Below are 22,787 nucleotides of genomic sequence, written 5' to 3' on the forward strand. Positions count from 1 at the left end.
AGGGAAGTAGTAGATTCTCTGTCCCTGGAGATATTTAAAAAGAGACTGGATGTGGCACTCAGTGCCATAGTCTAGCAACCGCAACGGTGGTTCAAGGGTTGGACTCGATGATCTCTAAGGTCCCTTCCAACCCAGCCAATTCTATGATTCTATGATTATTATTATGTCCTGGCATTTTTTAACTCTTTGATCTAGATAGAGAATTTCGACTCTTGTAATATCTTGTGATTTTAAAAAGAATTGAGAAAATGTTTAAGACCACATTGCTACATAGTTTAATATAACATCACATGAGCACGGAGTGTGGAAAATAGCAAGGGAAATGGCTGGAATGGTCAACTGTGGAAGAGAATCTCATAGATGAAGATTTGTGTACAAGAAAATGTGGCAGGGACTTGCTGGTTTCCTTTGAATTGTTGCTGAGAGTTACAGAAATCTCAACTTTCATATCATAGACAAAGATTTATTCTGAGAGTATACAACAATGTTGGACCTTGCACAGGGGTAAGAACTGCTGTTTCTGGAAATCACTCTGTTTATTGTTACTCATTTGGTACATTAATCATTATAAAATTATACTAACCTATTTTTTTACAGTATTATTTTCTCCTTAAACAAATAAAGAAATTATGATAAAAATTTCTTGTTACAACATTGAAATTATCTGACTCCATGGAAATTTGAAAATCAGGCTAAGTATATAATGAAGCAGAGACTGAAAGCCTGTGATTCATATGATGGCCTGTTGGATCCTTCCAGGGCAGAACTCACCTATCCTGAACTACAACACTGTTCTTGAATACCTTGGCAGTCACCACTGCCAGCAGCTGTAACTGCAGATAAAATATATCAGATCCAACTTGTGTGATCCTGGGAGATGGATACTGAGCATCCTCTCTTGAAGACAATGTTCTACAAGGATAACAGCCGATGTCAAGTAAGTTGGTCCTCCCAGCAAACCAGAACACCCTTCCAAGATGTCAGACTGAGCCAAGATTTAAACCCTTCAGATCAAAATCCAGTTTTAAACATTTTTATCAGTCTCCATGCAGGAAAAGAATTAACTGTGCAAGGGTAGGTAGTCACCAATGTAGCAACAAAAGGGAGTAAAAAAATCAGACAAGGCTCTTCTCAGTACTATTCAGTGACAGAACAAGAGGCAATTGGCTCAAATTGAAAGGTAGGAAATTCCTCATAAACAGAAACAAATGAGAGTGATGGAGTATTCAAACACTGGAACAGATTACTCAGAGTGAATGAGTAGTGTCTATCCTTGGGTATATTAAAAACACAGCTGAGCATCTGCTTTCAGCAGGACAGTTAGACTGGATAATACCCTCAGACCCCTTATGATCTCATAACTATATGATTCTATTGTTTTATAGCTTTTTTTCACCTAAGGTTATGGATGACAAGTTCAACTTTATAAAGGGCTATTGGGCACTAGAAAGACACAATGGGCCACCTCCAACTGTGTGCTGTCAGCTGTCCTTCTCAGCTCATCATAACCAACTGAATGTTGGACACTTCTGCACCACCAGCTCACTACCAAGAACAACTGGCTAACAACAAGCAGGTGGTGCTTGTTCAGCATTGAGAATAGAAACTCAGGGAGCCAGCAGCTCTGCTCATGGTGAGATTATTTTTTCAAGGAAACTTTGTATATAAGGGACTCCAAGTATATGAGTCATACCATTTGTAACATGAAAAATTAATGATGAAATAGACAATTCAATCAAATTTGAGGTATTTGCTAGAAGTAATGTTAAACAAATACAATTAAAAGAACATCAAAGCACCAATTTAAAAAAATATTTTATACAAATGCACTTGTAAAGCATCTGTAGTGAAATGAGGCAACCAGGTGCCACTAATTACCAAGTAGTGGGCATGAGCTTGTGTTAAGCCCACCTGTGCCTGATTAAGGTGGGCCCTAACTGCGCATGAGCAGGATTAGGGGGCCAATAAAAGGTGAGGCCTGAGGCACAGGCTCAGCTCATTCCTGAGCAAGCCAGCAGAGAGGTTAGTCACTTTCAGAGCAACAGCACTGATCCAGGCTAGTCAACCCTGAGGGCTATAAGCTTGGAGCACTATTTGTGAGTCTGCTGGAACAGCTGGTTGGACCTTGAAGCACCATGCCCTAAAAGAGGTTCGTCTTGCTACAAGCATCCTTTTTTTAAAAAAGTTGTGTTAAACATATGCAAATATAAAGCACCCAAAAATATTTTCTAAAATAATGTTAAATAAATTCACTTAAAATAAGCACCAAAGTACAGTTCCTAAATCTGATATTCAGGACTGCAACCTGAAACAAGCTGTTCATAATACATGTGATTGAGTTACCTTTATCCCATCATTAATTTTTAGTTTCTTGTGTTTGATTGAATTGCCTTTATCTCATACTTAATTTTCATTTTACAAATGGTGTGACTCATACGCTTAAACTCCCCTATATATATGTACAGTTTCCTTGCAAAAATCAGCTCACCATGAGCAGAGCCACCAGCTCCCTGAGATTCTGTTCATGGTACTGAACAAGCATCACCTGCTGTTCTGCAGCCAGTTGTCCTGGCTGTGAGTTGGTGAAACACAAGTGGCCAGTGGCCAGTTGGCAGCAATGAGTTGGGAGGGGTCAGCTGATGTTATCTAGTTCAAAGTAGACCATTTTCCCTTTCTCAGATGTGAAGCCTTTAGTTTACATTTTATTCTTTTGAGTCCATACAAATGTTTCTATATGAAGTGCAGGAAAGGTTTAGGTCAATATTAACTGAAAGACAAAGATTTTAATAATGGGTTTGGAATTATAATTAGCCATAATCAATTCTGCTTACTTGGGATGCTGTCACAGAGAATATGGCATAGATAATACATATTTTAAAGCTATCACAAAGCTTTTAAAATCAAATATTTATCATCTAATAAGTTATTGTCACATTGTTCTACACAAACTATTGATATTGTGGAAAATTTTGTATAGAAAAACAGCATTTAAAAAAAATCAGTTTTTTTTCTGTTACAAATAGTATATCCAGGAAACACGAAATTCCCACACAGTGCATTATACACAACTCCATCTGATATCATATAAGGTGCAGAGGATTGTTGGGATCAAATGGAATGTTAATAAATGTGGAATGGAAAGCTAATTTCTCCTTACTTCGTAATTTGTAGCCGTACATGGAGGACATGACTCATTTTGCACTGATGCACTATTTATGGAGTCAGGCTGACTGTCAGCTGGTAAGTGCTGATGCAAGGGTAACTGATCTTGGGAAAAACATGGATCTGTAACACATAAATGAACATGTCTCAGAGAAAGTTTAAAATAGATGTAGCTGATACCTTTTTTGTATTGCACAGGCTTTCAAGTCCATCAAAATCTTGATGTGAGTGCTGTGTATTTCTTAGCATATCTGAGCTTCATTCCCTTTCCTATCACCAGAGCTAGGGGAACTGAATCTCAGTTCCATAAAAAGTACTTTTTCTTGGGAGACTTGAGTTCTATAAAACTAACTACTGAAACTGCTTTAATCCTAGTAATCTGATGCCCAGGAATAAATCCTCTGTGACGTCTGAGATGTCATTTAAAGCTTGATCATGGCAGTTTTTTTCACAGTGGGAAATATTCACCATTTGTACCTGTTGATGTGCTCTTTCAAAATAAAGAGGGTAGTAGTATGAATATATATTTCAGCAGTGGTGAGTGGAGGTTTGCAATCAGTAAAGGCAAATGTATAATTTCAGAAGAAGGATTGGAAGTGAATTTCTGGGAAAACTTTGTAATTTCTCATGCAGATATTAACAGCAATGCTCATCTCAACTCATCGCTGCAAAATACATTTTGTACATTATTATATGTTCTTCAATTTTTGACACTGACAATTTGATGATTACTTTTTAAGGAGAGAGGTTTTTTATTCTTTTCATCCCAGTCTTTATGACTCCAGTATGACTGTGTGTTTTAAGGAAATACCAAGCCTCGTCAGAAATTTTACTAAAGTCACTATATTTCTTTTATCCTGACAACTTTTCAAAATGCCACAGAATATTTAGGCATGGTTTATTTTTGACATATCAGTGTAGGCTATGATTCAACAGGCAAATTGACAATCATTTTCACCATGCTTATGAATGACTAGAGAATAGCATTATTATTAGACCTGGAGCCCAGAACTAAGTGGATCCTTCAGTTTCACAAATGCAGAAAGGCTCAGGAATAAATCTTCCAATCGATCTTATGAACAAAGAGCTGATGAAAACACAAGGACAAGACATTCTGCAGACTGAACAATGATGTAGTAAAATGGCAAAATATGAGAATATTTCCATATATATTATAAATACATATATGTATATATACATATAATACATAAAATATATTTAATATATTAATATATAAATATTAGATCATGTTACGAAGGGCACTCTTTTGCGTTCTTGCCAACAGTAGTATGATACTTGAGCTGGACATAACAACTAATCTGGACTTAGATCTGTGCTAATAAGTATTCAAAGAATCCTTCCCAGCATGCCTGGGACCTTAGGGTGATATGCCTTGATCCTGGTGACAGGAACCATGGCTTTAGCAGATGCAGGAAAATATTGTCACTGATGCCATAATCCTGTTACAAGGTTTTCTGAAAAAGAGGCATGGGATGCTTGATGGAGCTGCTTTGGCTTGTAAAAAAACAAAAGGCAGAATTTAAAAAACCCCACAACCCTAGACTTTCTATCTCTCCAAAGAGTCGTAAAGATATATGTGGAAAACAGATGCAAGGAGATCTGTAGAAAACAGATGAAAAGAAATTGCAATTCAGAACTTTAACGTCTGAAACTGTGTTGAGAAAAAAAATAATTAAGGATACATAGCTGAGATGACCTTCAAAATTCCTTTCAGTTGTCGAACTCGTGTTGCTTATTTGTTTCATGATTTTCATACCTGTAGACATGAAATGTATGTAAATATGAAAAATACAGGAACTAAAACCTAGGTCCCTCTACTCTATTTTGAGTTCCTCTGGCTTCTTTTCTGTTGTATGACTTCTGCCCTCTTGCTGCATGTGGCTTCAGCTGGAACACAGCAGCTTCAATCAGAATGTCAGTTTTGCTGCCTGTGCTGAAGACAGTAGGACTTCAGCTGTAAAGTAGGAGGTGTGGCTGTGATCCTTTCCAGCCTGAGAGACTATTTATGTAGACATGTGAATATATCAAGCTGGAAGTCAACTATAGCAAAAATAAAAAAATAAAAAAAAATCAAACCATAAGAGTGCATAAAGAGTCATCAAAATAAAACAAATATTAATAAACAGTTGAGAAATATTCACCTATCTGGAACAAGTGTAGCTCCGACATTAAAATGGTATGAAAATCCATTCTCATCCATGAGAATGGATGAACTGGTTTTGTCAAGTGACTTGAAAAGATTGGCTCATTTATTTTAGTGAAATGAAGCCCATACAAGATGGATTTATTTGTATAGCTACTGAAGAAAAATAATTGAGGAAAATGTCTCTTTAGGCTAAAGAAAAACATTAGGAATAAAATGAATGTGAAGAGAGCTATGCTAATTCATAATTTGAGAACTAGAGGTACATTTCTGATCCTCAGACACCTATATGCTATTTCCCTCTTTTGAGAACTGCGAAGGTAAACAAATAAATTTTGTCAAAAGTGGGAACTGAAAAGATGTTATAAATTCTGGTCACTGCAGTGGTAAGTACCATGCAATAAATTTTTCTCTACCCCTGTAGTGTACTTCATTTTAACTGGCAGTAATTTGGTACCTGATGAGATTACTCATTGTAAGACATTTTTCTTGGTACAGATAGACTCAGAAGGTGTCTAGTTCTGTGCTCATATCTTTTGGATTTTCACAAGACAGTACTCTTTTAGTTAAAAAGCTAAACCATCTTTTTCACACCATCTGGACTGTCAGGAATACAATGTTCTTCTGCTCCAGAAGTTTTGATAGTGTCATGGATAGTCAATGACTGACAGGGATATTTTTCAACTTTCTCTGTCTGTCCAGATTTATAGAGAACAAATTGTATCATTATTCTGTAGACAAACTAATATGCCAAAATGCCCTCTCAGTAATAGCAATCTGAAAATCACAAAAATAATTTAACAAAAGCTTTGATGACATGCCAAATGTTTGCCACCCTTAGGGAGAGAATTGCTAGGGGAAGAACCATTTGCCTCCTAAATACTGAGTCTGTAGCAAAAGGTGGGAATATTGGCCTGATGGTTGGTGGCTTTTCATCTGTTCTTTGAAAATTATTCATGCAATGGCCTTTTTCCAGAACTAGTGTGGTACATAATTAATTTTTTCTTTTTTTTTACTTTGCTTCTCTTTGCTGATGTTTTTAGCAGAAAATTCTTGCTCCCTGTACCCTCTGTCACACACCTGCACTCCTAGATGAGCTTCTCACTGGAGGTTATACAATACCATGCTACAGAACGAGTTCATTCATGCTACATTGTACTTCCTGATTGTGACACTAAAAGTGGAATCACATTCTGCCTGCACATTCCTAGCACTTTGTTGGCCTGCATCAGATGAGCCCTGAACCCTCTGCATAAAGAGAAGCCAAACTTCCTTGTTATGCAGATAATCCACGGTTTAGTAGATGCCATGCCATTCAAGCTCTTCCCAAACAATCCAAGTAGCTATTGCACGTGTGGATTGTTTCCTAGGCATGTCAACAAACCCCATTTCACAGAACCACCTCTGTCAGTACTGACATCTCAACTGAAAACATGAAGGAACTTCTCCTCTAGCAAGAGTGAACTGATGGAAGCCTAGTACCTTCCTGTGAGCTAAGAGCAAGGCACCATCAACAGCCTTGTTTCCCTACAGAACTAGGGGAGACACAACAAGGTTTCCCTGTCATGGCAGGGCACCAGAATTTTTCTCTGGGTGGGACTGTCATATTGACACAGGGTCAGTGATGCTTTCATACGCTGGAGGAGGTGTGTTACAACAGATGCATAGGACCAGATCATCAAGTCATCTCTAAGGCTCCTCTCTGGCTCAGTTTTCCCTTCCTCCCACCCCTGTCCCTTAGGGGATCCATGTCAATGCTCTTCTGCCTCAGTGCTGACTGAGCCATGATGACTGTGGCCAGCTGTGGCAGTGAGGTTCATGGCTTTCCCATTCCTCTCGCCAGAGTGTATGAGCCCAGCACATCTCTGCAACGGGCTTGCTCTTCTTTCCTTGATGATGCTGTAGGGATGGCTCCCAAATCACACTCTTATTTACTGTCTTCTTTTCCAATGTGGTCTGGAAACTGCTTGGTGACACTACAATGGAAGGAGGGCAGGACACATCCACGCGTATTCTTATTATAGGCAAGGACTGTATCTTCTGTGCAGCTGACAATCAAATGCTACACTCACTATCTAGAGAGTGCTAACACCCCCCTCAAATTTTAAGATTTCAGTGAAGAACAAGAATATATGAATATTAACATTCATAAAAATAACTATCTGATATGGGACTCCTAGGGATATATCACTGACAGAATTGCTCAGCATCAAAATAGTGCAGATATCCACATCACAGATCCCTGTGCCCTGCAAATACATACCTTCCTCTCCCTGTCATACAACTCTGGTTTGCGTGGGCACTGGCATCATCATTTGCAATTGTGGGAGCCTACTCACAGTTTCATTTTCCCTCAGTGGGACATCAGATAGAAAATTAAAAGTGATCTCCAGGATTGGACCCAAACTTTGCTGTCTCAGAAAAGAGCTGTCATGAGAGTTATGCAGTTTTATTCACAGTGCCTGTTCCCACTCAGTCTTTGTCTTGTAACAGCCGTTACTAAGTTTTGCTAAGAGTCTTGCTAACTCTTCCAGGGCCCTCCTTCAAGAAAGTTTCTGTGTTTTCTTGTGGTCTCAAAAATTATCTTTGCACCCTATATGGCCTGAGTCAGTATTTCCTGAATCCGTGTCTCTGGGACGGTACAGAGTATTTCAGAGTAGGTGTCACCAAAACTTTATACAGAGCCATCACTGCTGCCCTAGCAGTTTCCAAAATACTGCAGCAGGTGCACTCAGCATCACTGTGCCTGTTTGGGAAACCCACAGCACACATGATTGGTGCTGATGCTCTGACCTCTTATTTTCAGTTATTCTTTGCTGTTGTGCTCTCACATTACCTCTCTGGTAGGGGACTATTGTAATTGCTGCAGTGTCACACAGCCCATATGGTTCAAATATAAAGTTCCCATCCCAGCTGTCAAGACAGCAACAATCTCAATTCAAAATTTCATGTTATGGTACATATTACTCAGCAATAACAGCTATTTTGATATATCTGTGACTGTCTTTGGATGCAAAGGATTCAATGAGTTTTAGAAGTATCTCCCCCAGGGCTGATAGGCATTCCCCATGTCCCAGCAGTGTTATTGCAAGAACTCTTTCCCATTTAAAAAGTGACATCATGTGTCTTGTAGCTTGCTCATGAAGCAAGAGACAAATGCTAATCGATTTCCAAAAAAGACTTTGTTTTCTGTCCTGGGGCACCTGTGTCTCCCTGTGTGGCCACTTTCTGCTGCATAGCCTCATCATACCACTGGTTCCCCCCCACTGCACATGGTGAGCTCCACAAAGCCCTTGGATATTGTTGGGTGTTCCTCACAGTGCCACAGAGCCCTGAGCGCCTTGCAGTGAGCTCTCTGTCCTGCGAGGCAGAGAGGGGCAGGCAGTGAGCCTGTCCTGCTCTGCCTGCAGTGGGCACTGCATTAGGGAGAGGAGGAAGAGGTGCTGCCGGTGCCACGCTGGGTCCGCGGCAGCAGAGGCCGTGCGGGGGAGCTGAGCACGCACCAGTCGGTGTCCGTAGGTCCCATCAGGGGGTGGTGTTGTGGTGTCTGGCAGCCAATTAGCAGCAGCCAGTTGGCGAGGGTCAGTTGTCCCATCACTGGGATCTGTTTTCTCATTATCTGGTTCCAGTTAGCATTCCATAGTTAGGAAGATCTCTGGCATGTTTTGCACCATGACTCTGTGTTCACCGCGGTACAGGGTTGCTAACACAGCTGTGAGCAGAAGAAATCTGGATGTAAAGGCAACAAAAAACAAATAGGAAAGGATGTCCCTGGATGGACATAATTAGACTTTTATGTGTTTCCAAGGGCTGGAGGGCAGTTTGAATACATCTTGAATATACAAAAATTTGCCCTAGGAAAGAGAAAAACTCAATTAACTACAAAGTTTTTACCAGGCAAAAACCATTCATTGGAAATTGCAGTTGCCAAAAAAGTTTACCATTTCATTAATGTGTGTTACTGTGGCACAGGAGTAAAGGAGACCCCCAAGATTTTAGTCTGTACACTATATAATCTTCAAAGAATGTACATGTAGATCCATAAGAAAAATGTGCATTATGTATTTGCTCTGCAGAAAGCTTCTGGGGTCCAGCCTTTTAGAAATGGAACCACAGAAGAATGCAAGACAGAAAGACAACTTTTCTGCTTCTTGCTACTGGACACAGTACACCCAGTGTAGTCTCACAGGAGCACCTTACTCTTCTTACTGAGATTCAGTAGGTTTCTGTTTCCCTCATTCTCATGTTTATCAAGGTTCCACTGGGCTGAATCTCTGCCATTTATGTTGCTCAGAGGCTCCCACTAGATCAGTGTTATCTGCAAATTTTCCAGAGGTGCATTCTGTGTCATAACTCAGGGTATCGATAAAGATTTTGTAAGATAAGCACCTCATTGTGAACTACAGAGGCACTGTTCTCAACAGCTGTCAGCCATCTACTAATTAGCTGCTGATCGCTACCCGTTGAACAGTTTGGACAATTTTTAAATGCCACAGCAGCCCATTTGTCATGCCCATACATTCTCAGCTTCCAAATGAGACACCTACAAGATATACTATGAAAATCCTTATACCTTTACACAGAATCTAAAGCTCTTTATCAAGGTATTTCACAAGGCTTATCTCCTCATCACACACTAAGATTTCTAGTACATGAGATGAATGGCAACTAAAAAAAAAAAAAAAGGAGGGGTGGGAGGTTGCAGGTTGGGGTGACCTAGTGGGGTACAGACTAGTATTCTGGAGATGCCTCCTTTTCCTCACTTGACCTGTACTTCCTTGCTAAGATGTGCCTTCTTGCTGCTGGTCTCACAGACAGTCACAGAACTGAGGGGAGAAGCAAGTCTTAAAGGGTGGCAGAGAGTGAGGCAGCTGCCTGGTCTCCATCTCAAGCAGGATCTATTTTCAGAACACCCAAATCCTCCCTTGTCCACAGGAATGTCAGCACTGCAGAACCTTGCCCATGCTGCAGTGCTGGGCAGGACAGCCTGTATCCAGGGTCTGTTCTCATTCTACCTCTTCCCTTTTGACTCTACTGTGCCTTTCATGCCACTGCAGTGGAGACCAGCCCTGCAGAGATGGAAACATTGGAAGAAAGTTAACAGAGGCAAGATCCATTTCCTTTCCCTTTTACCACCAAGGTACTGTTGCTTCTTCTATCAGGTCTTTCCTTTGCCAAGGACTGGTACTTTGAGGCTGCTCCAAACCTTTCTGCAGGAGCACCACAACTCCTCTAAGAAGTTAAAGACATCCATGAACCATAGACCAACTAGCAAAAGACTGCTTATGCTTATAGGAGTCAACTATTTCTGTATCAAGAATGGTGAGACTGAATGCAAACTGTACTGGGAATAGTTCCATCTGTCCAATTAAGCCTTAGGAGATTGGTAGCTGACATAGGTCGAAAGATTGACAGGGAATCCACTAATACTTTATTGGTACAATTGATTGGCATTCTGTATCTATAAATGTTCTTAAGCACAGTGCAGCCTATTAGCAAAGACATAACATGAGACAGAGTTTTGTCTGTTGTAATACACCAGTATATGTGAATTCAGAGCAGACAAGAAATAGAATTGAGGACTTTAGACTATAGAAATCTTACAAGAAGCTTACAGGCTAAAATGTTATGAAATTTAAATTAATAAGCTATGGGAGAGAGATCATCTCTGTGAAAGAAAATAAAACTGCCATAATGGATGAGTAGCTCAGATCCCTTCAGGATATGTTCATGTGAGTGGCCAAGGGATTAAACATGAATTTTTGTAATTTTTGATTCTTACAGAAGAACACTCAAGAATAAGCTGCCTACATACTTTCTTTGACTTCATCATGATTTTTCAACTGCAGGAAATTAAAGAAGTGTTATCTGTAACTGAAAATTTCAATGACACAGAAGCCCTGAATAACCAGTATTTTTCCATGAGGTTCACCTGATACTCTTCGCCATCTTTGACCTCTATAACATAGAACAAATTACTCTTCCTTGCCCACTTTGCAATGAAAACTTGAATCTGATGGTTATTCTGTTTTCCTTGGTAACAATAGCAGAGAGCAACGAAAAAATGTTATCAGTGAAATATTTTATATCATTGAAATAGCTAATTTGTATTCTGGCAAAGATTCATAGAATTATAAAGTAGAATGATCTGGATTGGAAGAGACCTTAACAATCATCTAGTTCCAACCGCACTGCATGGGCAGAAACACCTCCCACTAGACAGTTTCTTCAAGCCCATCCAGTCTGGCCTTGATCACTTCAAGCAATAAGGCATCTGCAGCCTCCATGGACAACCTGTTCAAGCTTCTCACCACTCTAAAACTGAAGAATTTCTTCCTAATGTCTAACTTAAATTTACCCTTTTCCAGCTTAAAACCATTACCCTTTGTCCTATCACTACACACTTTGTAAAAAGTCCCTCCCCATATTTGTTGTAACCCCTTCAGGTACTGGAAGGTACTAGCTGTCTCCTCAGAGCCTTCTTTTCTCCAGTCTGAACAACACCAACTTTCTTAGCCTGTCCTCAGAGAAGAGATGCTCCAGTCTTCTGACCATTTTCATTACCCTCCTCTGGACTTGCTCTAACAGCTCCATGTCCTTCCTGTGTTGAGGACCACAGAACTGGACACCCTACTTTCACAACACCAGAGTAGAGTAGGAAGAATCACCTCCCTTGACTTGCTGGCCATGCTTCTTTTGATGCAGCCTAGGACACAGTTGGCTTTCTGGGTTCCAAGTGCGCATCGGTGGCTCTTGGTGAGCTTCTCATCAATGAATACAGCTAAGTCCTTTTCCTCAGAGCTGTTCTCAACCCATTGTCTGCCCAGTGTGTATTAGTGCTTGGCATTGTGTTAACTCAGATGCAGGACTTTGCACTTGGCATTGTTGAACTTCATGAGGCTGGCATGGGCCCACCTCTCAAGCCCGTCAAGGTCCCTCTGTATGGACTCCCCTCCCTCCCATATGTCAACCACACCACACAACTTGGGGTCATCAGCAAACTTGCTGAGGGTGCACTCAATGCCACTGTCCATGTCTCTAACAAAGATGTTAAACAGCACCAGTTCTAGTACCAACCTTTAAGGAAAGCCACTCCTTACTGGTCTCCATTTGGATATCAAGCCAGAGACTGCAGCTCTTTGAGTGCAACCATCCAGCCAATTCCTTTTCCACTGAGTAGATCATCCATCAAATCCATATTCTTGAAATTTGGAGACCAGCGTGCTGTACAGGATGCTTTGCACAAGTCCAGGTAGATGATGTCAGCTGCTCTTCCCTTCTTCACCTTGTGGACAAAATTACCTAAGAAAGTTTTGAGCTATTGTATCTATATCCTTTTTATTTTCCCAGTATATCAATTTTAATGTCAGCAAGGTTATTCCTCTAGAACAGAATTGAGATGTCAATGAGATGGGGTTGTTGGCTGTTAAATGTGAGACAAAAATGACCATATTTGCAAGGACTAATGAAAGTCCTCCTAAACAACCAAGACATACAAATATCTTTTTATATTGAAAGTTTTTTTCTGGTAATTGGGATATAATTACAGGGTAGTAAAAAACACTTCCATCAATGAGATTTTCCTCTGGTATACTTCAAGTAAATGGATATTTGTGTAGCCTGCCCATGTGTTTTCAGCGTCCCATGGAACTAATGATGGCTGAGCTTCTGAATTTGGCATCTAATTCAGCAACACAATATTGAATAAGATAAAATTTGACCAGTGAATTTAGCATTGCATTCTATCGATTTAATGAAGGTGTTTCTTTGTTATGACATTGAAACCATCATTATTGAAATCTCATTACATAAAGAAGGACTTGTAGAGTAAGAGGGAGCTAGAGTTTAATCAGGTCTTGAGCTCTTGAGACTTGGGGGGTTCAGTTATATGTCACCCTGGGAATGACAGCAAAGAGTACATAAATATCAGAGAGAGGACATACAAAGGAATTAGTTTCTCCAGCCATCCCCTGCTGAGCCCTGGCAGCAGTGGATATCAGCTAGTTCTTTTCTCAGCTGCTGCTGTAGCCTGAAAAGAACCTTGAAAGGCTCACTTCAAGGTCATATTGAGAAGTTAGGTCAGCACTGCACTAGACCCTGTGACTTCTGGAAAATGCAGCAGGAGTGTTTCTTTTATGAGAAGCCTTCATGTTTTAGACATGCTCATCTTTTCTGGCAGAGCACAGGAAATTTCATTCTCTCTGCAGATCCAGAATCACTGAGTATGACATTGTGCCTGAGTCCACATACACATCATCAAATTTAAATTGTTATTATTCCATCCAAATCCATTTCACTCAATGTGTAGATATGGTGTGAGGTTCCACAAGCTAACCAGAAGTTCTTCATGATGTCATACTTTGAATATTCACATTGTCTTTGGCCAGTGTAAGAAACCCGGTAGGGAAAACAGTATGTAGTTTGAATTTTATAACACCGTTCATCAGAAAGATAGTTATGTAAGTAGACTTTATGATGAAATCTGAAAAAAAAAAATCCAGAGAATTTAGAGTCTTTGGAAAGCCAGGAAAAGCACTATATTTTTAACAATACAAGGTGTCACCTGAGATTAAAGACTGTGGAATATATTGGCAAACAGCAGTATTTCATATACAAACAAGTACAGACCTGAATATCCTGTGAATGGAACTGTGGTATACAACATGCAAGGATAGAATGTTTTGTTTTGTTTTGTTTTTTTAGAAATTTAATTAATATTTTTTCAGTTATCTTCCCTGATATTCATAATGTGCCACACAGAAAAGGACTGTGCAAAATACTTCAGTTTATCCTGAAGCAATATTTGGCATATCTTTCCTGTATCTTTAATGTCACACTTTTGAAAAACTACCCATGGATATTTTCTGCAAAATAGCTGTGGAACAGCACATGAGGTACAGTTATATCCTTCTTGGAACACTAACCAAACCCACCTGAACTTTAAATAAAAAATCCTCAATGGTCTGCAGTTAGAGGAAATGTCATCTGACATACTGAGAGAACATCATAGAGTAAGGAAGGAATTCTTCTTTCCCACAACCTAGCTCACATCTGAGAAGCTACCTGGAGGTTAGGAATAATTCCATAGAAGGAATCAGACCTTACCTTGGCTAACTGCATGCCCAGAGATGCCTGGCTGTGTGCCTCGCTCCTGATTGTTACACAGCTGGGTCCACAACCTTTGCAACACAACAACAAAGCCCCAGAAAAGCTCTGCTGAGAAGATGGACTGTCATTGGAACACTGGAAATTCAAAGATATTCAGTCCCTAAAGTCACAGTCAGAGTTTCCACATAGGCCCTGGAAATCCAGGCACATTCTGAGGGTACTTTGTCCCAGCCTGACAGCACTGCACAAGACAAGCTTGATAACTACCACTGAGAGCAGGACCCCAAAGAAAATCAACATCAGCTACTCAGAGAACTCAAGGATACAGGTGAATGAGCTGACAAGGTCCTCTTGTAACCTAGAAAGCTAACAATATCCTGGGTTTCATCAAAAGAAGTGCTGGCAAGTCAAGGGAGATGATTGTCCCCCTCTACTCTGCTCTTGTGACACTCCATCTGGAGTACTCCTTCTGTCATTGTGAGTCCAGAACAGGGCCACAGAAAATTCTCCAAGAGCTGGAACACCTCTCCTATTAAGAAAGGCTGAGAGACTTAGTGTTGTTTAGCCTGGAAAGGAGAAAGGCTAGAGGAGATTTACTGCTACCTTTGAATTCATTGAGAGGACTTACAGGATAGATGAATAAAGGCATTTTATCAGTGCTTGCAGTGACAAGACAAGAGAGGAAGCAAAGGTTTTAAATTGAAAAAAGGAAGATTTCTAATAGGTATAAGGAAGAAATATTTTACTATGAGGGCGATGAGGCACTGGAACAGGTTCACCAAAGAAGTTACAGATGCCCCACCACTGGAAGTTTTGAAAGTCAGGTTGAATGGGGCTTTGAGCAACCTAATCTGTTGAAAGAAGTCCTTACCCACAGCTGGGTGTTGAACTAGATGATCTTTGAAGTGTTCTTCTTATTCAAACCATTCTGTCATTGTAATAATACTTAACATGCTGTTGCCAGAAGATGCTTCCTTTACAGTTCAGATGTTACAACCTCAGCTGTTACAGGAATGGGAGGCTAGAGCTTCCTTCTCAATCTGATGGGAGAAACCCCCCAGCTGTCCCATCCTGAGAGAGGTCCCAGCCATCCTTGCAGCTCCCATGATGTTCTTAACCCCATGCTCTGATCTGCCAAGGCTCCCCTTTCCCCTTCCTGGCCACTGGGCTTCTGGACACCATGTGATACTGTAGGTACTCAGTTTGGAAGAGGTTTGGTTTCCAGACTGGGGGTCAACCCACCCAAAATGTGGGTACTGCAATGTCGGAGCTCCTCTTGGAGCAAGCTCTTCATGCACAAGGGACTGCCTTATGCTGGATATTACCTTGGATTCCATGTATCATTTTTCTAACCTTGTCCTTATTTCGCTGACCTCTTTCAATAACTAAAATGCTCCAGTTCCTCAGAGAAAAGTGTGTTCAGATCTGACAGTATTCAAAACAGCTCAAGTGACTGTTCCCTTTCCCCAAAACTAGATGAGTCACTCTCCATGACTGCCAACAAATCTCCCTTTCTCAGAGTATCAGGACTGCCTACCACCTCTAATGCTCTGATATAGGCAGCAACTTGATAGCTTTTGTTGCTGGAACTCCATGAATATGGCAATGTGCAAGAGATGAGTTTTTAAGAGTTGTGGGTAGGGGAAGGGCTGAAGTGTTCTTTGGTTTTTTCCTAGTTTTTGAGTTTGACAATGGGAACAGTCATTGACTGAAACTGTGGTTTGTTTATGCTAGAAGAACTGGAAAGAAGTGCTGTGTGTTGAAAGATAAAACAAGGACTGCAAGTTTCTTTACCTAGGTTGTCTTCTGTATGTGTAAGCAACTCTTTGCGAAGGTGGAAGGGCTCTGGAATTCTGCAGGAGCAGACATTTCTGCAGAATGGAGAAAAAAGGTTGGTTAATATATACGCTCTAAGAACGTGTAACCATTCCTTGTTGAAAAGTAGTATGAACATTCAAATGGCATAGATTTCTACAGGCCTAAACCTTTACCACAGCAATTGGCTTTATTTATAATACAGATTCATAGGTTAGACTTGAAAAAAAGACATAAGAAAGAACTGAAAACCATGCCTGAATTGCCAGAATGGGTATTTTCTCATGAATTAAAACATCATCAAGAAAAGGAAGGAGCACTTGTTCAGCTGCACTGACCTACACAGCAGAAATCATAGCAGACCCTAAGACACCTTTGCAAAAATTAATGGAAAGGCTTTTAACAAGATATGGAAAATCTCCCACTTTTTCACTGTTTCAAGTATGCAGATGGACAAGTGCATGCATGCTCTTCTTCATACATCAGAAGCACACTACTCCAACCCAGTAGTTCAGTCTGATCCCAGTCTCCTATTGCTGTGGCGACACCCATTACTCTTAGCCAGTCATATTGCTATGTCTGTGATTCTCAGGCACCACCACTAGCACAGCCCCAGACTACTCCTTCCAGAATTTTAGCAACACAACCACAAAATGCTCTTAGTAATTCTTATTTCCTCCTTAGTGGCCTACTTAATGCATTATTTGTAGGCATTTCATATAAGCTTCATACCATCACTTGGGAAAGATGTAATCCCCATTGTACAGCTGGGATATTTGCAATGCAGACATACCAAGCAATCCACCCTGGGTCATACAGTGAGTCGGTGGGAAAGTCAGCAATAGAATCCATAAGTCCTGCATCCAAGTTCTCTAAGTGCCTCAACTAGTCCAGATTCCCTCCTTAACACCCTTGTCAAATTATTTATAGGAGATGTATTCATATAGTCAGTAAGATATCAAAATTTTCTAATTATATCTAGTCATGTCAAATGACAATTATGCCCTTAGTTTGCCAGACAATGCTTTGCCAAAGAAGGTTTGCCAAAAATATTTTGACCGAAGAAAGAGTAGGCATCTGTAGCATCTGCAGACTGGATCGTATAAAACATCCCCGGGACAAGTAAGCCCTGCCTCCACGGAAAGCTTCAAGGTAAGTGTATGGGGTCGGCAGGCTTGCAGGAAGAGAATGGTGCCCTTATGTGCCACAACATTCCTGCTGCCTCCAATGCTCATTTCCAGGAGGGCACTCAATTTCTGAGCTCAGGTTTTAAATCTGCTTTCAAGGCACCTGCACATTTGCACTCTGGATTTCTGTGCAGCAGCAAGTAGGAGGCTTTTTTCATTTCTTTTTTACAGTACTGACCAGCTGCCAGCAAGCAAGCCGCCCATTGGGTATCATAAGAGGTAAGACGCTGATTTATTGATTCTTAAAGAGCAGAGAAAGATCCTTTTGAGGGAGATTTCTGTACTGATGAGTGACTGGTGACTGGTTCACCCTACCTTTTCAGACCCAGAGTGGTCACAGTAGAAGGTGCTGGTCACAGTAGAAGGTGCTGGGGTGACCAGGGTTGGTAGGGTTTTCAAGAGAATTGTAGAATCATAGAACACCCCTGGTTGGAAGGGACATTGAAAGTTCATCTAGTTCAATATTTAAGTGGCTGTGTTTGATGTCTCTGACCATTCTGGCAGACCAGAAAATCTTCACAGGGACGTTCCTTGCTTCTTAACTGACCTAACAGGGAGCAAGGTGTGCTGCTTTCCATCTTTGCTGTTGCAGCAGGAGAAATGGATTAATGCAGTATGAAAAAGGACAAAATTCAACATTCTGTCTAGAGCATGTGGATTAATAGATAGTTTTGTCCAAAATTTACCACAAAATCAGTAAAGAAATGAGAGTAGAAAGATATGTAAAATGATCATCCAAGGTCTACTTTTCATCTCTGTAAAACAATGCTGTCATTTGTTTCCCTTAATGCTCTGCCTGTTCTGTTCCACACAAAAACTGAAAGCTGCAGCCCTCCTCCTCTATAAGCCAACACCTGTTCCTGCAGGGACAAATAAAGAATTATCATGTTACTGTCTCATTTTAGAACAAATATAACACAATATAAAAGGCTATGTAAATATTAGGTACTTATCCCTATAGAGTTTATATATAAATAAAAGTTGTCCTAAGCAACTCACATATTTGTTTCAGGGAAAAAAAATGAAAAAAAGATATTTTTTCTCAGAAATTAATCCTGGCTTAGAAATTAGTTATTTTTGAAACTCCTGAGTTGAACTTCAATTTTTTTGTACTTATCTTAATAATATTAATTTTTAAAAAGCAAAAGAGCAAACCATCTTTGTCCAGTGACATGGACAGTGGCATTGAGTGCACCCTCAGCAAGGTCACTGATGACCCCAAGCTGTGTGGTGTGGCTGACATGCTGGAGGGAAGAGATGCCATCCAGAGGGACCATGACAGGCTGTAGAGGTGGGCCCATGCCAACCTCATGAAGTTCAACAATGCCAAGTGCAAGGTCCTGCATCTCTGTTGAGGCAATCCCAAGCACTGATAGAGGCTGAGCAGTGTGTGGCTTGAGAGCAGCCTTGGGGAAAGGGAGTCAGGGGTGCTGGTGGATGAGAAGTCCAACATGAGCCATCAGTGTGCACTTGGAACCCAGAAAGCCAATTGTATCCTTGGCTGCATCAGTAGAAGCGTGGCCAGCATGTCCATGGAGGTGATTCTCCCCCTCTACTCTGCTCTGGTGAAACCCCACCTGGAGCACTGCATTTAGTTCTGCAGCCCCTTTTACAGGAGGGACACGGATGTGCTGGAGTGTGTCCAGAGAAGAGCCATGAGGATGATCAGAGGGCTGGAGCACTTCTCCTATGAGGACAGACTGAGAGAGTTGGAGTTATTCAGTCTGGAGAAGCTCCAAGGAGAACTTATTGTGGCCTTCCAGTACCTGAAGGGGGCTACAAGAAAGCTAGGGGGGGACTTTTTAGGATGTCAAGGGAGTGATAGGACATGGAGGAATGGATTCAAACTAGAGGAGGGGAGATTTAGATTGGATGCAAGGAAGAAGCTCTTCACCACAAGGGTGGTGAGACCGTGGCAGAGGTTGCCCTGAGTGGTGGTGGGAGCCCCATCCCTGGAAGTTTTTAAGGCTAGGCTGGACAGGGCTCTGAGCAACCTGATCTGGTGGGAGGTGTCCCTGCCCATGGCAGTGGGGTTGGAACCGGATGATCTTAAAGGTCGCTTCCAACCCTGAAAATTTGATGATTCTATGATAACAGAAATGGAGCTATGTCAGTGTGTTCTGGAACACCGTTGCTCTCTTTTGACAGGCAATGTAGCCTGGACTGAAGAACTCATTAAAGTTCATTAATAATTGTATCATTATTACAACGATTCAAGCATTTTAGAGATTTGTAACTGAGCATTAAGATGCTGGAGTTCTCAGTATATAACTCAAAGCAGTAGTGTGACAGCATTATAAACTTTCTGAATTAGTATTAGTTGAACAAAAAGGCATCGTAACAATTTCAAGTGTTTTTAAAAACGGGTGCATGGGCACTACTACATGACTATGGAATATTTCAAATGCACTTTCAGTACTGTGGACCCAAATCTGAACAGTCTTCTAAAATACAATATTTGCATTTTATAAAAATCTTGAATCCTAGCAGTGCAAAAATATACATTTTAAAAGTGCATAGAATTAATAAACTTCCTCTCTTTTTCCATCTTTTTTGCAACTAATATACACTTATATTTAGACATATTTCAGCAACATGTCTGCTCTTCCACAGTGTTCTCTGCTGACGGTTGCCTCCATAAAGTGCAGCCATGTCATCAGACTCTGAGATGGCCATATTTGGGGAGGCAGCCCCCTACCTCCGAAAGTCAGAAAAGGAGAGAATTGAGGCTCAGAACAAACCTTTTGATGCCAAGTCATCCGTCTTCGTGGTGCATCCTAAGCATTCCTTTGTGAAAGGGACAATCCAGAGCAGAGAAACGGGGAAGGTCACTGTCAAGACTGAAGGTGGAGAGGTGAGTGAAAAACAAAGATGAAGGACACCCTTTGATTCCCAATCTCAGCTTTTAGTTGACATATATGCATCATTTTCTTCCTCTGACAGACTTTGACTGTAAAAGATGATCAAATCTTCTCCATGAACCCTCCCAAGTATGATAAAATTGAGGACATGGCCATGATGACCCACCTCCATGAACCCGCTGTGCTGTACAACCTCAAAGAGCGTTATGCAGCCTGGATGATCTACGTAAGTACCAGCCACAGTCTCCCTTTGGGCAGCTAGGAGGAACTGCTCTGCCAGGCTAAGTGGAGCCAACAGGCTGTCTCCTTTCCTCACAGACCTACTCGGGTCTTTTCTGTGTCACTGTCAACCCCTACAAGTGGCTGCCTGTGTACAACCCGGAGGTGGTGTTGGCCTACCGAGGCAAGAAGCGCCAGGAGGCCCCTCCACACATCTTCTCCATTTCTGACAATGCCTATCAGTTCATGCTCACTGGTGAGTTGCTCCATCTCTCTCAGTAGGATTGCATCATGAAATTTTTCAAAGGCATACTTTGTCTCAGTAGTAGGAGGATATTTCTCAAAGCTTTCATAGTTCTGATACATGCTTACTTCTCTATATTTTTCCATGTTTTTACTTTTCTTAAAAAAGACTCCACTGTGCTGCATGAGATGTTGTAGAAGTTGTTTGTTTGCTTTAACAGAAGCTAACATCAGGGGGTGAAAACATTAAAATTACCTTTGCTTAATTGTTTCTATGTTTTTAATTGATTTTGAAGTACTGTACTCCTACCTCTTTCACAGATCGTGAGAACCAGTCAATCCTGATCACGTAAGTACCTCCCTGTTCAGGTTCCTGTGGGGCTGCCCAGTGCCAGGGGACCTCCTGCCTGATCACACACTCTCTGCTTCTCTCTTTGGTTTGACAGCGGAGAATCTGGTGCAGGGAAGACTGTGAACACAAAGCGTGTCATCCAGTACTTTGCAACAATTGCAGCGAGTGGGGAGAAGAAGAAGGAGGAGACATCTGGCAAAATGAAGGTGAGTGAGAAGGAAAAGACTGCACACTTGGCATGTATGTGCTATTTCATATAATCACTTGAGTGAAAAATTATCCTGTAGGGAATGCCTGAAAATGAAATTATTAATTAGTAGATATTGGCTTGAATCAATGCTTTCCTCTGTTTCTGACATAGTTTTTGAAACGGATAACAGCAATCATTACCCTTCTGTAGGGAACGCTTGAGGATCAAATCATCAGCGCCAACCCACTGCTGGAGGCCTTTGGAAACGCCAAGACCGTGAGGAACGACAATTCCTCACGCTTTGTAAGTTGCTTAACGAAATGATTCCTTAAAACTAGTAAACAGGATTGTATAGCAGTCAGTCTTTTCTGTTGTTCAGGATAGGAGAGGAAAAGAGTGAGAGAAAGAGAGGAATTGAAGAAGGGAGGAAGGAAGCAAGGAAAGAAAGAGCAGAAGTGGGGAGAGAGAGAATTTCTACTTGAATAATAAGGTGTTTTTTTAATGAAAAATTTAGGTAATCAGAAATGAAACGGCTTCTTTGACAACAAGATAGATTTAACAACTAAACTACTTAAATGGTTATTTCCGTATCAATAAAATGACTGCTCTATGTGCAGGATACATTTAGAAGAGTTTAGCTAGCAAAATACACCCATTCCTTTTAATTTGTATATTCAGCATACAAAAAACGTACATCTGTGCCACTGCTGGTTATTCTAATGGTCAAAAATGTGAAAGATGACCTAATGCCAATGGTGCTAATACAGTTGATTGTTAAGAAAATATCTCCAAGTAAAAACCTTGTGCCCATTGATGTAAATTGAAAAACTTTTCATTTCCATATATTTTCTTTAATACAATTCTTAAGACATTTTTATTCCTTTAAAGGGCAAATTCATCAGAATTCACTTTGGTGCCACAGGAAAACTAGCTTCTGCTGATATTGAAACATGTAAGACACTTCCCTGAACGGTATACAGTCTGCCCATTCACCAACTATCATAGAACGCCTTTTAACCTAACCATTTATCCTGTCTTCCCTGATTTTCTTCCTGTTTTCTTCCTACTTTTGTGCTGTTTCATCTTGTTTGTACTTGATTTTCATGTCCAGATCTGCTGGAGAAGTCCAGAGTAACTTTCCAGCTGAAGGCAGAAAGGAGCTACCACATATTTTATCAGATCATGTCCAACAAGAAGCCAGAGCTAATAGGTAAAACGAATTACTAACTTTGAGGATGAATTATGAACACCAGCTTACACTATTCCTTGCTTGACTAAACTAAGTCTGCACGTTGCCTCTGCTTGCTTTCAGACATGCTTCTCATTACCACCAACCCATATGACTTCCAGTTTGTGAGCCAAGGTGAGATCACTGTTCCCAGCATCAATGACCAGGAGGAGCTGATGGCTACAGATGTAAGTAAAAATTTTTTAAAAATGTATCTATTTTAATCTGTCCCAGACAAAGCTTTTATATTATTTCATG

At 40.8% G+C, this 22,787-nt stretch overlaps 1 protein-coding gene and 1 long non-coding RNA gene across 3 annotated transcripts in view; one reads left to right on the top strand and one right to left on the bottom strand.

Moving 5' to 3' along the window:
- Positions 1–10,020: 10,020 nt before the first annotated feature.
- The window catches only part of LOC115599306, a 28,354-nt gene continuing 15,587 nt past the window's right edge, over positions 10,021–22,787 (bottom strand). The window contains exons 3-7 of the long non-coding RNA XR_003988301.1: positions 20,178–20,276; positions 17,752–18,296; positions 16,229–16,305; positions 12,404–13,808; positions 10,021–10,395 (exon numbers count right to left, since the gene is read on the bottom strand). This is a non-coding gene — a long non-coding RNA (uncharacterized LOC115599306). The remainder of the gene's footprint in view (positions 10,396–12,403; positions 13,809–16,228; positions 16,306–17,751; positions 18,297–20,177; positions 20,277–22,787) is intronic.
- The window catches only part of LOC103529205 (myosin heavy chain, skeletal muscle, adult), an 88,134-nt gene continuing 85,418 nt past the window's right edge, over positions 20,072–22,787 (top strand). Inside the window, exons 1-9 of one of the 2 annotated variants that reach the window (XM_030461698.1) lie at positions 20,072–20,290; positions 20,380–20,523; positions 20,616–20,772; positions 21,081–21,108; positions 21,206–21,317; positions 21,512–21,604; positions 22,190–22,253; positions 22,413–22,511; positions 22,614–22,717. In XM_030461698.1, coding sequence (XP_030317558.1) covers positions 20,087–20,290; positions 20,380–20,523; positions 20,616–20,772; positions 21,081–21,108; positions 21,206–21,317; positions 21,512–21,604; positions 22,190–22,253; positions 22,413–22,511; positions 22,614–22,717 — 1,005 coding nt within the window. In that variant the 5' untranslated portion in view covers positions 20,072–20,086. The remainder of the gene's footprint in view (positions 20,291–20,379; positions 20,524–20,615; positions 20,773–21,080; positions 21,109–21,205; positions 21,318–21,511; positions 21,605–22,189; positions 22,254–22,412; positions 22,512–22,613; positions 22,718–22,787) is intronic. The other variant, XM_030461697.1, reaches the window with a different exon arrangement.

Source organism: Calypte anna, chromosome 18 (assembly GCF_003957555.1).
Source record: "Calypte anna isolate BGI_N300 chromosome 18, bCalAnn1_v1.p, whole genome shotgun sequence".
NCBI lineage: Eukaryota > Metazoa > Chordata > Aves > Apodiformes > Trochilidae > Calypte > Calypte anna.